Raw genomic sequence first — 12430 nt, 5'->3', positions numbered from 1 at the left:
TGTGGCAATTTTTAAACCCAAAATATCCCAGATGATGACTTTAAGTTCCCTTCAAACTTTATGAATTCCAGCGGCCAAAAACGAGTTCATCAAGTTTGACGAGCTCGGTGGAGATGCAACCTCTACATTCTCCAGCGTTGACTATCAAGGAACTGGGGACTACATAATCATTACTGCCAACTACACTACCAAAACTGAAAAAATCGGAACTATCAATGGAAAATTTGTGCAAATTTGGAATAAGGAAGGAGACAGACATTTGATCTACCACGACGAGTTTGAGATTTTTGCATGATCATCTTTGATTATTTTTGATTTTCTGTGGAATCTGAAACTTTCTAGATAAATATGAACCGATTTTATCCAATTTTTAAAATACACCTATTCAGAAAATGTTTGACGTCTTCAGATCAATTCTGATGCATAATTATGATATCATAGACACTATGATTATGATAATATGATGTTATCAGATTCATTGCTTGCAAGCTGTTTGATAACAATGATCAAATATAGGATACGAAGATTCTAGGGGAGCCTTTCTATGACAGTTATCCTTCTATTTTTCCGACCTCTTTTTGGAGGGCCCTTATTACTAAAGGGGCCCTTCTAATACAGGTTTTACTGTATTAGCAATGGAGCGAGTTTGCAGTATGTCGTCTCTATCCCCTAACTATCCTTAACTATCAACTTTGAGCTGATTTCTCTCGGTTCCTGTGAAAGATATCAAAAAGTGATCAACTGACAAAATGTTCATCGTAATATCCAAAATATTTTGTTTGTTAATTACATCTTGATATCTTCCTCAGGAACCTAGATAAATTGGCTCAAAGTTAAAAGTTGCAGAAATGTATTAACGATGGAGCGAGGTTACAGTTTTTCGTTCCTTAATTCACAAACTCTCATGACACCTATTTCCGAACAGACTTGTTTTAAAATTCTTACATTCATACTTTCTTAATCCCCAAGAAAATTTTCGTAGTCAATGATCGTAGCCATCAGTTTAACAAAACCCAAAAAAATCGAAGTCTTTATTGTGATCATAGGAATGTCAAGGTCAACACAATATTGCGGTCATTATTAACATATGAAATGGTTGAAGGGAAGAAAATGTTAGAAAGTTGATATAAATCTTGGGACAAGTCGAAGAACAATCACCCGCGTCGTCAATGAGTGGCAGAATTTTTTCAAAATTGTGGCCTAGGAAAATTTGAGGAATATTAAAGTCTAGAATTCCTCATCCAGCGTCTCGTATTTGCTAGACTTCTTTCTTTGTTGTTGCTGATCCAATTCCATATTGGTCAGCGATTTCTCCATTCGTTTGATGCGTCGAGTCTCAAAGAAGAAACAGAAACTGGCGATGACACAAAGGATCGGAATTCCAATTGTGTAGTAGTAAATGTTGAGGAATGGTGAGATGAAGAAGATCACACAGGTTCCGATTGATTGATAGAATTTGGAAACCGAGAACGCTTGATCTCTTCTGGTTGGCATGGCAAGAGCACAAATAACCGATCGAACACTACACAAGCAGCAATCTGACATTCCACCAATCAAGGCAATGATGAATACCAATGTTCTTCTGGAATTTGTAAAATATACCACTGTTAGGCAACCTCAGTCATATACGACTTACGTTGGCTGGAACCACAAAGGCTTTTCAGATGTTGGCGCCTGTGGAGCAGTTGGTGGAGTGGAGACAACAATCAAAGCACAGTATAGGCATGTCAAGAAGCAACCGATGAACATTGTTGGTCGCATTCCAAAATTCTTGATGCGCTTGCTACAGAACGAGATGAGCAATCCCACTGAAACACTATTTTTTGAAAATGACTTATTTAACAAAACTCACTAATGGTTTCTCCAAGCCCAACACCTAAACTGTAGATGGCTGGGAGGTAGATCATACTAGCCAAATGGGAGTTGAAGGTGAGGGTGGTTGGGTAGATGGAAACCCAGAATGAGGTGTGAACTCCGGTTAGAATGAATGTAGGAATCAGAATAATCATTTTTGGAGAGCGGAACGCGCGGTACATCAAACTGATGCCATCTCGGAATGCGACGATTTTCTTGGAAGACTCGATGCAGTTGTCAATATCGCTGGATGGCATGAGGAGGAAAGTGACGTTTCCGATAAAGGAGATAGCAGCAAACACCGAGAAGAGAAGGTATCTAAAAATTGTGTTTCTCATTGAGAGTTTTAGTTAAGCCTAAGCTTACATCTCAGTGTTACTGAATCGTCTCTCAAAGTGTTGGGATGTGGTATTCGCTGTGCCGTTAGCAATGTCCATAGCCAGGGAGGCTGCACCAGAGGATGCTCCAGCTCCAGCTGTGAAGTAGGTGATAAGGGCGATAATTCCAGCTCCAACAATCATGCAACTAGATCCGATGGCCCAGGAGATGGATACATTGGACTCGATGGTTTTTCTAGTGGAGTGGGAAGTCAAATATCCACCGTTTCCTGTGTAGTATACTGGAAAAAGGGATAGTTGAGTTTTCAGTTTCGAATCAGAATTGTTGGTTCTTTATGACACAGGGGACATGAGAAAAGTGGGTCCATGGGCCCCTTTTCATGAAGAGCCGGACTTTTCACTTACATGCAAATCCAACGCCATTGAGTGCTGCTGAGAAGAAGTAATAGTATTGATTGGTGTAGAGGAATCCAAGTGGGAAGGATGTGAAGCATACTGACGCAATGAACAGGGTCGTCTTAGCGCTAGTGGCGTACAAGAAGGATGGAGACACCAAACAGGTAATCACAAATGCCAGATAGCAAGTAGCTTGTCCGTAGTATCCTGCATGCGAGTTGATTCTTCCTGGCTCTCTCTCATGAATCGAGTGGATCACCGATTCGAGAATAAAAGCTTGTGAATCGCATCCTGTCATGATGCACAAGTGTCCGAAGCCAAGCATAACAATGCACAGGAGCTCGAAGGCTCTGGGTGACATCCGTGTGAGCCATGATCCAGTTGCAGACGATGAAGTCAAGGATCCGGATCCACTGTCAGCCATTAATCTATAGGTGTCTGAAACTTCCAAGAGTGATCAAGACACAAAGAAGAATTAAAAGATCGGAGAACAATGAAGTGATATCATAAAAGGATCGGAATATAGACGATAGAAATAATAAGTAACTAATTCTTAAACTAGTTAATAGGGAAATAATCATTTCGTGAAGATTATATGATGTCCGATAGGACGCCTACTTTTTGAGAAGATACTGTAGTTCTTCTTAGAAGAACCCCATAAATCACGTGGCTACTTTTGAACTTCAGTATCTGACGACAGAAAACTCCTCCCACCAGCGCACAGACCATGAATCATTTTGGTTGTAAACAAAACTGAGGAAGTTCAAGAAAACAAATGGGACATTCGCAGACGGTTATACTTTTGTTATGGTTTTGGGTTCATGGCGTCGGAAAAATAGCTTGAAGGCCAAATAGGGAACAGCTCACACGGGTGTCAGAAGCCAAAAATCTATGTTGGCTTTGAGCTGATTTATCTCGGTCCTTGTCAAAGATATGAAAAAGTTGTCAACTGATAAGTTGTTTGTCATAATATCTCCAATATTTTATCAGTTTACAAATGTTTATTATCTCTTGTAGGAACCAAAATAATTGAGCTCTAAGTGGACGTATAGGGTGGGCCACATATTGTAGATCCTAACGGAATTCTGACTTTCGAATTTTAAGATCTTACGCCTTCTAATAAGAAAAAAGCCTTGACAAGGAAAGAATTTTCTCGATAACAAAATGATACATAAAATTACACCCACCTCCGTGGGTCTTATAGGGATTCCCCCAAACGACCTTCAAGGGTTCATGATGTACCTAAATGTAACTTTCATAGACACCGACTTTTTTGACAATTGGGGAAATCCCTTCTCGTGATTCGCCAAATGGTAAAAACAAGAGAATGTATATACATGTATATGTTTCTTCTGATGACGAAAACTGATGGATTGATAAGGTGATAAGGGATTTCCCCCTCTCATAAGAACCTAAGAACGTTTGACAACGTGATGATGAAGAGGGTGAAAACCAGTTTTTCGTAGTTTCGAGAGAGAAATAAGATTAATGAGAGATGTGTTTGTTCTGATGTATTTTGTTTCGAAAGGTGTCATTAAATTTTTTCTTGGTTTTTGATTTTTGGGGCGACGGATCAAATTGTTCGATTGACTTGATGTATAAGGAAGGAATACTGTAGAAACATCAAATTGACAAGGAATAAGAGTTGACAAGATCAGAAGAATTCGAAATGTTCAGAGTAGAGTCTTTTTGATAAATGAAACATTAAAAGGGACTTATCGTGAAGATTGTGTGACTCGTAGTGTTTACTTTTAGCTATTTTATCTTGATTCCTGTGAGAGATATCCTGAACCGGTCAACTGATAAAATGTTTTTGATACAATGCTTAACATTTTGTTAGTGGTCAACTTTTTGTTTATTATCACAGGAACCACGATAAATTTGGTTGAAACGGTATTTTAAAGGTACAACAAAACAGAGAGACAAGACATAGGGGCAGGGATGTTCGGAATGACCTTTTCGGATTTTTTCGAAATGTCGAAAATTCCTGTTTTGAAAATTTCGGAATTTCGAAACCTCGAAATACTCCGATTTTTAAAAATTCGGAATTTCGGAATTTTCGGAATGTTTTAAAATTCAAATTCTAAATTAGAAATTCCATTTTCCCATCACAAAAACGCAAAAAACTAGCGCTAAATACTATCAAAAGTAATTCAGTTCGAGACCTACAAACAAATTTTCCTCCGACGGACCGTAGTCAGAAAATTTAGATTCCGAAAAAAAGCTTCGGAAAAATTCCGGTCGGAATTTAATTTCGAAAAAATCTTTCAGAATTATTCCGACCGGAATTTCATTCCGAATTTTTCCCTCGGAATTATTCCGGTCGGAATATCATTCCGAAGAAGGTCGGTATTTTCGGAATTTTCGGAATTCGGAATTTCGAATTCCGTTCTGAACATCCCTGCATAGGGGGCCGTAGTTCATCGTCGTTTGAAGCATCTGTCAGTCAAAACTCTGGTTATTAGGAACACGAAAACTCTGCTGGGACTAATGTAGATCTCCATGCTGTCAGTCTTGGGACTGTAACTCCCACAAAAACTCTGAATAATCTCCTACCTTCACTGTCTTGAATAATTGAATTCCAGCCTAGAGAAAGTTTTTTTATGACACTCCGTTGTTACGTTAGTTCCAAGATTTTCATACTCTGCAGAATAGTTTACCAAATTTCAGAAGCTTGAAGTTTGAGAATCCGACTCGGGCCGACATAGTTTTAACCTAGTAACTTTTTGATCTAAATTCCATTGTTTGCGTTTTGTTCCAAAACCCACCGTTCCTTTTGTTCATTAAAAACCACTCAGACCACTATAATTGGATTACTTAAGTTTTCTTAAGTGAAAACCCTTCTCTTAACTAGTAGAGTTAGTGATTAATTTGGGTCAAATGAGGCAAGTTTATATAAGGTTACTAAATCAAGTTTTTCACTTTTTCTGATGCATTGGCTACGCTGGTTTCTAGGATTCTTAGGTTTGACATGTGTTGGTGGTAAGAATTTTTTCGATTTTTGGGGTTTTCTACATATTTTGTTCTAGGAAAACTAGGCCTAGAATTCAATGAGACATCTGACAACCCCTACAACTTCCCTTGGTCTGAAAATGTGCCGAAACTGGAATTTACAACTTCCAAGCCGAGAAATATGTCGGATTTTGTGAAGGAAGAAGTGAGGAAAGGAAAAATTCCAGAAGAATTAATTCCGTTTGTGAACTTAACTGCAGTGGAAGAATTGAGAAAAGAAAATAATGATGTGAGTGACGTGACCTAGTAATTTGACATGGCTAGCTTCAATTCCAGACCCTAGATTTTATCATCAGAGATGAAGACGTCGCGGACATTCCGGATGATGACGTGGAACACAGAAAAGTGAATACCCTAACTCATGATGGTAACAAGACAATAATCACCGTATCAGATGAAGCAAGAGATGACTTGTATAAACACTGGATGGATCAAAGCCTAGCTGGACTCATGGGGGCAGTTGTTACTAATGTGTAAGCCTACAGTATACCTCATTTTTAAAATATCTACAACTCCAGAATCAATAATCGTAAAATGAGCAAAACGGAGAAGAAGGAGCACTACACATGCATTCATGCTTCAAAGAATGTGACTGCGCATGCGAAATGCGTGGTTACTGTACTTGATCAGCTGAAAAAGAGGAATGCAAAGTTGAAGATGTACAGTAATCGAACTACTATTCGTAAGTGTCGATTTGCTTCTATTATATAAACTTTGAGTTTAGTGAACTCTCACCGAAAACGAAACCGAGCAGATACTCAAGCATTCAAGACAGCGCTCAATCATTATGATGAGTATGTGAAATCTGGCGCAGAAGAGTTTAGGGTGAAGAGAGCATCTGGATTTTCCATATTTGATGAGATGGAGAATAAGAGGCAAGAAGCGATCAGAGGGAATGTGCAGACAAGGAGATCTTATACAATTCGCGAAAACAAAAGTTTGTCGCCATTGGCTTTGATTGCTAGGAAATTGACAGAGCTAGTCAGAGCTGGGAAAAATAAAAAGGAAGCGCCAAAAAGGTATATCCCTTGAGTTTACGGGCTCTGTTTTATAATATACGCTAGATATGGGCTAGATATAGGCTAGGTATAGACTATGGTATAGGCCCAAAATTTAAGCTACCTTAAAGCCTGAAGAAAGGGGTTTGTGATTTTCGCGTTAATTTATGTCTGTTCCTGTAACAATTTATGTCTGTTCCTGTATTCACAGGAACCAATATAAAATCTATCAACATTAACAGGTTCATCTATCCCAAGTTTTACACTAATTAGCTGGCCCCGGTATGAAATACAAAAAAGTGGTTAACTGACAAAATGTTTTTAATATGATGATAAACATTTTATCAGTTGAGCACTTTTCGATATCTTTCAAAGGAATCGAGATAATTTTTATCAAAGCTAACTAGCCCATCTATTACAAGTTTCACGGTATGTAGTGTGTTTTAGACCAGATGAATTTTGGTTCGTAGATCAAATTTGATTGTTTTTTGGACATCCCATGGTTCAAAAACTACGCCTCGAACTTCTCAAATTCTTCTCATTTCCTTCCGGTAGTGGTCATCAAAAAAGGTTCAAAGTCCACAAAAACAGTTTCCCAGATCAGATATCACCTAATATTTTTTCTCAATATCCGACTGTTCCGAATTTCGTAGTTCACAAAAACTGAAGGTCATACACACATACACAGACTTGACCGAAAAAAATTTGAAAAAAAGTTGAAAAGTGATATCATACGAACTTAACGGAAATGAAAAATTTTATTGAAGAAAAGCAAAAGATTCGTATAGTGGAGAAAAAGAATATATAACCTAGTCTCCCCATTCATTACAATAGACATTAGAAATCAGAATTCAAAGAATCAGAGAGAAGAGGCGAAACTAGAACTTTTGGTTGTATTGAGATAATATTAAGGAAATAGTACAATGTGATAAATAACTGATAATGAGAATCGCCCATGTGATAAAGCTTATATGATGGTTTAAGATAGAAACGGGTATCTTTATGATCCAAAAAAGATCTAAATGATATCATTATCTTTTCTTTAGGATCTAACCTACTTTACAGCCTATGAAAATCATAGCTACAGTACCAAGTCTCTTTCAGATGGCAAGAAGTAATTCAAGACATCAAAGACGAGTCAACACGGATCAAGGGCAAAAAGAGGAACAAGGAACGGATGAAACGCAAATTCTCAAAATTCGTGAGCACCATGCGCCAGACTGGACTGAATCCGAACAAGGCGATGCAGAGTATAGTGAGACCGTATCACTCGTTTTTTCGAAACCTCTATCAATGAGATTTTGCAGGGAATGGATGATTTGTTTGCCGACGAACCGATTCTAAGCGAAAAAGAACAGGATGCCAAAGACGCGAGGGAGATGATGGCGACGATGAGTCCGGATGATAGGGTTTTGAACGAACCGATCAAGTTGATTAGACAAGGTAGGACATCTGGATCGACAGATAGGCAGGTGGACAGGGTTAGGCGCAGGCTCTATCAGGAGAATGTGATCATTTAGGTATCACCTACAGTACCGAATAAGTAATGTGTCATATTTCGTGTGGCTCTCAGTGGAAGTCTACTTTTAAATCCAGAAAAAGAAGTCCAAAAATTCCAGAGTAAACTAAACATTGAAAAAATCAAAGTTTTATCATTGACAAATTATCAGTACAAATCCAGCCGAGTGGTTTTGAAGAGGTAAAACTTGCAAGTGGACCAAGGTTGCTGGAAAGAGGTCAGCGGCCGGCCGCGGCTCGGGGAAAGTTCTAGTGCCACCAGGGCACCGAATCCTACGCATCCCAGAAATACCTAGCTACAAAGCCATGTTTCCGACCGCTTTGTAGTGGACCTAAGTTTCATTCGGATGAGGTATGCCGCTTGTAACCGGAAAAGTACCTTGCCACTTCAAAACCACTTATTTGGTTTCGTAGAAATTTTACAAAAAAATTGTCAAATTCAAAAATGAAGCTCTAACTTTGTTCAACATACTCCTAAATTTAGAGACAAATCAAAAAATTATGAACAACTTTTGTTGGGGATCAAATTGAATGTTTTTCTCAGAAAAATGTCAAATCAGGATACCGTATTTACTCTAGTAGAATCCTACTTGTCGCCCAACTATTTCGGTTCCTACAAGAGATATCACGGAAAGAGCAAAATTATAGACCAAAAGGGACGAGAAAACCGAGAGGGCCAAGGTATGCCCCCGGCCAGTTTGCAAAAATGGAAAACGTAAAACGAAAAAAGATCTATCTCAATTTTTTAGGTCACCACTTCCTTTCCCCCTATCCCTCTTTATCTTTTTTGCAGCTATCAAAATAGGAATGATGGCGGCGGGCAACAAGAAAGGCGCCGATTCACTGGACGACAAGAAGATTGCACTTTTATCACCACAATTTATGAGCATACTTCCCGATGAAGTGGCCAATGATACGGTATGGGATTTGAAGAAAAAGAGATAAGAGTTCAAAGATGGAACATGTACCGTACATTTATATAATATTGCTGATGTTATGATACACAAGTTATTAGTTTAACAATTTTTGATATCTTTTGAAGGAGATGAGATAACTGACCTCAAAGTGCACGTATGAGACCAATGCGATTTTCAGGTATCGCTACTCTCCCCATCGATCCTATCACTTCATGGAGAAGGCTCCGATATGGATCGGGAAATCAGTTTAACAAAAGCATTGAAACTTATGGAAGACACTGGACAGGAGGAATGGATGAATTTTGTTCTAGAAGCTTCTGGGGTCACAGAAACTGTGGATAGGCTTAGAAAAGTTGAGAAAGAGGAAGAAGAAAAGGAGAGAATGCGTGATTTTGTGGATAAGGATGGGAAGCCTCTGTATTTTTCCAAAGAGAATGCAACACAGATTTATGGAGAGTATGAAGCGGGAAAGTTGGATTTGTTGGATGGATTTTATAAGTCGTTGTCTGCAGAACAGGTAAATTTGAAGTCCGTTCTTTCGGAAATAAGCTCAGTCATCCAGAAACTTCTAGGGCTGCTTGGCCACCTACATATTAACAATATCCTTATCTTTTTAGATGTCTTCAATTTTCAGATGCAATCCATGAACAAAACCGGGTACACTATAATGGACGATAAGCAGCTGGAAACCATCTATGGACCAAATTCTCCATTCAACAACTCGGAAGCGTTAGAAAAATTCAAAGGGATATCACCAGAGAGTATGCCGGAGAGGATAGAGGAGAATATAAGATTGATAGCAAATGAAGAGATGAAGTTTGAAATTTCTAGAAAGGTATCTTTGGTCTTCTTCTTATAAACTTCCTCTTGAAACAAAGAAACTTATGAATCAATTTGTACTTAATTGGGTACTAATGACCTCGTGATGTCATTATTTGTGATTTTCTGCAGTCAAAAAAACTTGCAAAATGTAATTGAGGTGGGATGGTAAAAAGTTAGGGGTCAGTTTGAAAGTAAACTGGTATCACGTTTACGGTGTTTGCTCTAACATAATCCCATGCATTTTGATCCTAATTATCTCGGTACCTTCGAGAGATTTTAAAAATCTGTCAACTGGTAATTTATAACCCATAATATCACCAATATTTTATCAGTTGACAAAATTTTGACATCGCTCATTGGAAACAAAATAATTGAGATCAAAGTCAGTGTATAGAGTGGACCTATTAGGTCAGCCGCAATTTTACCGGGCGCGTAGTGAAGTTGTAAAAATTTTTTTTGATATATTTTAATATCCTTTGTATCTTTAGTTTTACAATTTCTAGAAACATGATCATTACATCAAAATGTTGGAAATATTGTGATCTTTGTTTTGTTAGGTTGTAGTATTTTGATAGCTACCGTAGTTTTTGAGATACGCGCTTTTCAAGCTGAGCCGCCCGTTCCCTTTTCAGGAATACCTTCCGCCCCCTTTTTAGACGGTAGTGGCGTGGCGTTACTAATATTTTCCGAGCAACACCTTAAGTAGATTTCATTCTTTCATTTCCTCATTGTAGCTTTTCGGAAATGGAACTTATGGACAAAATATTAGAAGTGCCTTGCCCCTACCAGCTGAGCTGCGTCTACGCTAACCTAAAGCTTAAGACTTGAACCCCAAGAATTCTCAATGAAGCACACTTTCTAATAAACCTATGTATTTCAGAAAGACCTCGTCCTGATGCCAGTTCTTCTCACCTCGTTCATCGGTGTCCCTGAGACAGCTTCCCAATCCATTATCCTATCCCCTCTTCTTCTGGCACCCCTTGTGTTCTCCCCTTCCATTTATGGAAACGTCATCCTATCTCCTTGGGTCTTTGTACCCGTTCTTGTCAGTCCCCGTATTCTCGGAGCCGTCGTCCTATCCCCAATCGTCTTCTCACCAGTCATCCTCTCTCCTCTCTGTCTGGTTCCAGTAGTCTTATCTCCAGGTGTAGGTCTCCCATTCGTACTATCACCATTTGTATTAACCCCATTCATCTTGTCTCCTGTAGCTCTCACCCCAATCATTTTATCCCCGTTCGCCCTGTCGCCTTTTATTGGGGTACCCAACTTGCTTACTCCAATCATTTTGTCCCCTTTTGTACTGTCTCCTTTGATTTTGTCCCCTCCATTTGTGTCAGCGTTTGTTCTGAATCCATACGCCTTGTCACCTGCGGTTTTATCAAACGGTGCACTTTTTACAGCGGTACTGTCGCCGAGTTGGTTAAGTACATTATGATCTCTATTTTATTAAATTATTAAAGTCTTTACATACAGAACTAAAGGGAACTCAAAAATGATGGGGACAACACAGCAGTAAACAAAAGTCCATCAGAAAGTACAATTGGAGATAACACATATGGTGACAACACAAAAGCATTGACAAATGGAGGAGACAATACAAATGGGGATAGTACGAAAGGAGACAGGATCAGAGGGGACAAACTGTTGGGGACACCTAGTAAGGGTGATAAGCAAAACGGGTTAAGAATGAGGGGCACCATTACAAGTGGACTCAAAATGAAAGGAGTCAGAACGAAAGGAGAAAGGATCAAGGGGTCAGCAACGGCCGGTGAGAGAATCAAGGGAGAGAGGGCCAATGGGGATAGGATGATGGGACTGAAAATGGTTGGGGCGAGGATGATGGGGGCTAGAACACGTGGGGAGAGAATCAAGGGGGAGAAGATCCAGGGAGAGAGGATAAGGGGGCCTAGAGCGGATGGTGATAGGATTAGGGGAGAGAAGACTAGAGGGGAGAGAATGATAGGTTGGGAGGCGGTGGCTGGGGCGAGAACTATCCAGGTGAAGAGGAGAGGACTCAGGGTGACGTCTTTCTGGAAGAAAAATAATCTTTCTTATACATATGTAGTAAATAAATGAAGTTGCGTCTGTTAGTTGGTCCGTCTGCACGATTAAAAATCGTGCAGACGGACGAACTGACAGACGATAAAAACTAGGTTGAATCGCGCAGAAGGCGCACCAGCCAACCGTTTGAAGAGCCAGAGACGCGGCAAACAGGCTGGTAGTTTTCTAAGAACTCAATTTTTCAATAGCGCAATTACTTACTCTTCTGGCCACCTTGAAAGCCTGCTCCTCTCTAGCCATTCGATGAATATTATTCTCCAACATATGTGGAATATCATTTCTTCGAATGTTCCTATAATTTTTATAAGCATACGAATCGTTGTATGGAGACCTTGGACCGTAAAACTGCGATATTTGGAAAGGTGTCATGATGGCAAAGCCAGTGGTGTTCATTTCATGCATCTGGAAAAGAAGTGACCATGACAATTGCCAGTTTCTATACAGTACCTGCGCTGCCGACATGGATTTGTGCAGTGCCTCCATGGAATCGATTTTCGATGTCTCATACTCGCCA

At 39.4% G+C, this 12430-nt stretch overlaps 4 protein-coding genes across 4 annotated transcripts in view; 2 read left to right on the top strand and 2 right to left on the bottom strand.

Annotated features, from left to right (window-relative positions):
• CBG01374 overlaps window positions 1-295 on the top strand; it is a gene marked incomplete at both ends in the record, with an annotated part of 1598 nt that extends 1303 nt beyond the window's left edge. The window contains one exon of the mRNA XM_002636078.1: window positions 72-295. Within this exon, the coding sequence (XP_002636124.1) occupies window positions 72-295 (224 nt within the window). The remainder of the gene's footprint in view (window positions 1-71) is intronic.
• Window positions 296-1227: 932 nt separating this feature from the next.
• Window positions 1228-3012, bottom strand: CBG01375 (the record flags this gene model as incomplete). Its single annotated transcript, XM_002636079.1, has 5 exons — window positions 1228-1582; window positions 1637-1808; window positions 1853-2172; window positions 2221-2473; window positions 2598-3012. The coding sequence occupies 5 exons, from the start codon at window positions 3010-3012 to the stop codon at window positions 1228-1230; spliced, it is 1515 nt and encodes a 504-aa protein (XP_002636125.1).
• A 2506-nt stretch (window positions 3013-5518) lies between these two features.
• Window positions 5519-11290, top strand: CBG01376 (the record flags this gene model as incomplete). The annotated part of the gene is made up of 11 exons (XM_045236883.1): window positions 5519-5570; window positions 5618-5838; window positions 5877-6073; window positions 6119-6282; window positions 6325-6619; window positions 7703-7853; window positions 7906-8041; window positions 8910-9034; window positions 9212-9550; window positions 9668-9877; window positions 10736-11290. 11 exons carry the CDS (start codon window positions 5519-5521, stop codon window positions 11288-11290), a joined length of 2445 nt encoding a protein of 814 aa, XP_045091821.1.
• Window positions 11291-11330: 40 nt separating this feature from the next.
• Window positions 11331-12430, bottom strand: part of CBG01377 — a gene marked incomplete at both ends in the record, with an annotated part of 11317 nt that continues 10217 nt past the window's right edge. The window contains 2 exons of the mRNA XM_002636081.2: window positions 11331-11885; window positions 12118-12430. The exon at window positions 12118-12430 is cut by the window's right edge and continues 49 nt beyond it. Of these exons, the coding sequence (XP_002636127.2) occupies window positions 11331-11885; window positions 12118-12430 (868 nt within the window). The remainder of the gene's footprint in view (window positions 11886-12117) is intronic.

Source organism: Caenorhabditis briggsae (assembly GCF_000004555.2).
Source record: "Caenorhabditis briggsae complete genome, chrV, whole genome shotgun sequence".
In the NCBI taxonomy this organism is placed as follows: Eukaryota; Metazoa; Nematoda; class Chromadorea; order Rhabditida; family Rhabditidae; genus Caenorhabditis; species Caenorhabditis briggsae.
This window is presented reverse-complemented; position numbering and strand designations above follow the sequence as displayed.